The 4,477-nt window shown below is 37.9% G+C and overlaps 1 protein-coding gene across 1 annotated transcript in view; it reads right to left on the reverse strand.

Moving 5' to 3' along the window:
- Nucleotides 1–2,267: 2,267 nt before the first annotated feature.
- Nucleotides 2,268–4,477, reverse strand: part of GBE1 (glucan (1,4-alpha-), branching enzyme 1) — a 480,806-nt gene continuing 478,596 nt past the window's right edge. Inside the window, exons 16-17 of the mRNA XM_006884483.1 lie at nt 2,841–2,975; nt 2,268–2,294 (exon numbers count right to left, since the gene is read on the reverse strand). Coding sequence (XP_006884545.1) covers nt 2,268–2,294; nt 2,841–2,975 — 162 coding nt within the window. The remainder of the gene's footprint in view (nt 2,295–2,840; nt 2,976–4,477) is intronic.

Raw genomic sequence — 4,477 nt, forward strand, 5'->3', positions numbered from 1 at the left:
AGAACCTAAATAATGAAGGAGGAAGTCTGTTGTTCCCTTTCAGGAATAGCTTCCCCACTCTTTGAAGATGCTCAGGATCTCCCTGTTGTTTGAGTTAGTGGGCCCTATGTACTCAGGCCAGAAACCAGTTTGATTCCCCACGTAACTTAATCCTCAATGGTACATGGGTATTTTAGGGGAGGTTGATAAATCTTATAGATGTGGCAAATACGATTGTCTTCCTGGCTCAAGGGCTGAAGGCCCGAGGGCCTAAATGGGTGTGGGGTGTCTGGGTCACAAGCCCTGGCCTGGAACTGCCTCTGCTGTCCTTGTAGATCTCCCAGCAAAGTCCAAGTTTACACAGATGGCGTTTCCCCACAGACCTCTGGGAACTGTAGTCAGTACCTGCAGTGGTAGCAGATGGGAAGGCTGCAGTGGTAGCAGACGGGAAGACTGTAGTGGTAGCAGACAGGAAGGCTGTAGTGGTAGCAGACAGCTAAACCATATTTTTAAAATAAAATTTCTCTTTTCTCTAGGATAACCCAGTTTGAATAAACATTACTTGGCCTTGCTAACATAGCGTGTTACGTGATGAGCTCTAACTGAAAGTTTACCAGCTCAATTCCACCAATTATGCATCATAGAGCTGGACAAGGGCTAAGAATGACAAAAGGAGAATTGATGCCGTTCTGTTGTGGTGGCTGGAGAAGAGTGTTGAACATATCACTGACCACCAAGAGAACAAACAGGTCTGTCATGGAGAGGCAAAACCAAGTTGTTTCTTAGAGACAAGAATGGTGACGCTCTGGTTGAGCATATTTTGAGCATGCTTCCAGGAAGGACCAGGATTTCGAGAAGGATATCATGTTGAGAAGGATGGAGGGGCTTCACAAGAGGAAGACCCTATAGGACATGATACAGTAATGGGCAGGTGTGTCAGAGACAGTGAGATTGACTTTTGGCTGGACAGGCTTTAGAGCTATTTTGCATAGAGTCACTATGAAGTGCAAACAGCTCAAGGGCACATAACAACAACAGCAACATCAACAAAGACCTATGCATTGTAAAATAAAAAAAAAAATGAAGTCAATTATGTTTCTAGGCTTTATAAGAAGGTTGATTAGAAAAAGGAAACACATGAAATGCTCATAAAAATAAAACACAACACTTAAAGATGTATATGTATGTGGATCCAAAGAGGAGGAGGGGAAGAACAGAGGGTGAGAATGAGCAGGGGGATAATCATAGGGTCACACAATTTGATGGGTAGAGAGAGAGGTGGGTAAAGGAAATGGGAAAGCAAAGAGGGTTGGTGTGTGGGAATTAGTGAGACTGGCTCAGGACAGAGTAGGGTTCAGAGCAGCTGTACATAGGGTCACTCAACAACATAACAACAGCATAACAACAACATACATGGTCATTCCAGATTCCAATTATTAATAGATATTTGCAACTGCTCCTCCTCATTTTGAATTCTGACAGCTTATTTTGAACTCTTCCAGGTTATGTAAGCAACATGTAAGCCACTACTGAAAGACAAACTAAAAGATAAGTAGAAATTTAGCCTAAGGAAACCTTGTATGCTTAGCTTCCTTGAGTTTTAAGATTGACTTTTTAGAAACATTTCATTAGGACTGTTTTTGGCATTAACTTTAAGTTCAAACCCCTAAATTTTTTGTTAGTTGTGGAATACTTAACTATTTATGTTACCCAAAGACTCCAATATTGCATCTACATATTCAAATTCACCAGTATTACAACTTCAGCGATTGTATTAAATTCTTGGATTGATTGTAACTTTATTCACAATTATTTAAATATATCAACGACCTTCCGAAATAGCTTGCTTCTGGAAACCCTATGAACTCGGAGAAATGGAGAAAGATCATATGGTCGCTATGAGTTGCCTATGACACGATGACATTTAAAAACAAACAACAATGACCTAAGAAATTGCACTGTTAATCCAAAGTTATGTTGTTTGAATCATCAGCTACCCCATGAAAGAAAGATGGGCAATCTCCTCATGTCTGATTTACTACTCTTGTGAACCTGCTGGAGGGTTAGCTATAGGTTCATTCTGATTCGATGGTTGACAAAATAATTTTGTTGCCACAAATGGTTCTGTGGATTAATACGTAAAATAATTAACTTCTTTTCATTCGTCTTTGCTCAAAGCTTAGTGTAAAATAGATTTCACTTTTTAATCAAATACGGAGTGTTTGATATTTGGTAGATATACAAACATAGCAAACTCATAAAAAGAACATATATGACTCACCCCTAGTTCATGGCTTATCAAACCCTGTACTCAACTGAAAATAGTAATGTGAAAGGAAAAACACTTGTAACTTAATTCTTTTAAATTTAACCAAAAAACACATGCTGTTGAGTTTTATTTTTTTAAAAAATATAATTTCCTTTTTATCACTCAGTAATTCATTTTTTATGTTCTTTGAACATTGGAAAGAATCTATTTTATGAAAAAGAAACAAAAATGAAATGACACTGAATAATGTCAGAAATGAATTCTTTAGTAAAAAGCTCAGAAAAAACACAACAAAACCCAACCAAAAAACCCAGAAGATTCAACAGTCAGGCATAATTCTATGAAAAAGAGATAAACACATGCAGGGCTGAAGACACACCCTAGAGTTTATTAATGTAATTATGTTTTTGAACTTTAAGATAAAGCATTTGACATTGGTGAACATTTACTGAATACCTGTAAAGATAAACTTTTTTTTTTAATGGCCTGGCGATGCCGGATCTGCTCAGCTCTTACCTACTTGTACCTGGTAGCGGAACCGACCCAGGAAGCCGTGGCACGTGAACCACCGGCTCCGCTCTTACCTACTTACCTGGTACCGGAACCGAACTAGAAAGCCATGGCACGTGAGCCACCAGGCTCCGCTCTTACCGACTTCTACCTTGTACCGGTAACGGACCCGAACCAGAAAGCCGTGGCACGTGAGCCTCCGTGCTCTACCGGTGAGCTACATATCCAGGCCCAATAAACTTTTTTTTTCAATGAAGAATTACTTGCCACTCAATACTTGATATTTGTCATCATTTTTTTTTCTTGCAGTTCATATATATTTTCTGTTCTTTCAACCCTAGTTTTATTCTTCTCACCTAAACATCCTCTTTTTACTAATGTCCTTTTGAAGTCTGGAAGATCACTTTCTTCTTTTCTTTTGCTATGTGGTTAAAGATGATTGAAGAATTGATGACTTTGAGTTGTGGTGCTGGAGACAAGTATTAAACATTCTGTGGACCGCCAGGAGAACAAATACGTCTGCCTTTGAGAGGGTGAAACCAAGTTTCTCCTTGAGGCTACGATTTTGAATCTCTGTCTCACATACTTTGAGCCCCTGGCCAGGAGCGACCAGTCCTTGGAGAAAGGACATCATGCTTGGAAGGGTGGATGGAAAGCACAAGAGAGGTAGAATTCAGATGAAATGGTTTGACACCATAACTGGGGGCAATAGGGATGGATGTCTCAGAGTCAGTGAGACTGGTTCAGGATAGGGCAGAGTTCAGAGCTATTATTGTACATAGGGTTGCTATTGGTTGCAGGTGATTCCATTGCACATAACAACAGCAGCAACAACAACACAATAATGTATCATTAAAATCAAACAATGAAAAAAAGTATTTGTATGAATAAATAAATGACTGTGCAGAAAACACACACACACACACACACACACACAACCAAATCCCAACACAATCTCACCAAGGTGAGTCTGATTCACAGTGAGTCTGATTCAGTGAGACCCTTAATTCATTTTCCAAGGCTATAAACCTCAAGAAGAGGAGATTGGCTTTCTTCTGGCTGAGCGCCAGGGACACTATAAAACACTTGTCATTCTTTTCCTTTACTCAGCATTCGTTGTAGCCTAACCTAAATATGCACTTCTCTTTTTAAAATGATCTTCACTTTCTGGGTTCCTTATGTCTACACTGTCCACCATTGTTTTGATCTGTCATCTTGCTCACAATAAATACACATGTGTTCTCAGATGGATATTAATTTAGCACTTTTAAAATCTACCTTTTCTAAACAACTCTTAGGGAATGGCATTCAAATTTATATCTGCTTCTTAAATCTCCTGAAATATAGATTGCATTTTTGAAAGCCTATTCGACATTTCCATGTGCATAAATCTCAAAAGGTTCAAAATAAGTCACTCTATTCCTCTTGCACATACAGCTTTCTACAGTTATTTCTTCCATTTAATAACAAGAGGTTTATATATACTTATATATGAGAACCTTTCAAAGCAAGGAGATTATGTCTACTTGATTTCCAGTTGATATCCTGTTTCAGAGTGGGACCTAAAAGTTAAAAAAAGAATATATATCTAAAAGTTAAAAAAAGAATATATATCTAAAAGTTAAAAAAAAGAATATATATCTAAAAGTTAAAAAAAGAATATATATCTAAAAGTTAAAAAAAAGAATATATATCTAAAAGTTAAAGAATATATATATA

This window comes from Elephantulus edwardii, unplaced genomic scaffold, assembly GCF_000299155.1.
Source record: "Elephantulus edwardii isolate Elephantulus edwardi_28Jun2011 unplaced genomic scaffold, EleEdw1.0 scaffold00034, whole genome shotgun sequence".
Lineage (NCBI taxonomy): Eukaryota > Metazoa > Chordata > Mammalia > Macroscelidea > Macroscelididae > Elephantulus > Elephantulus edwardii.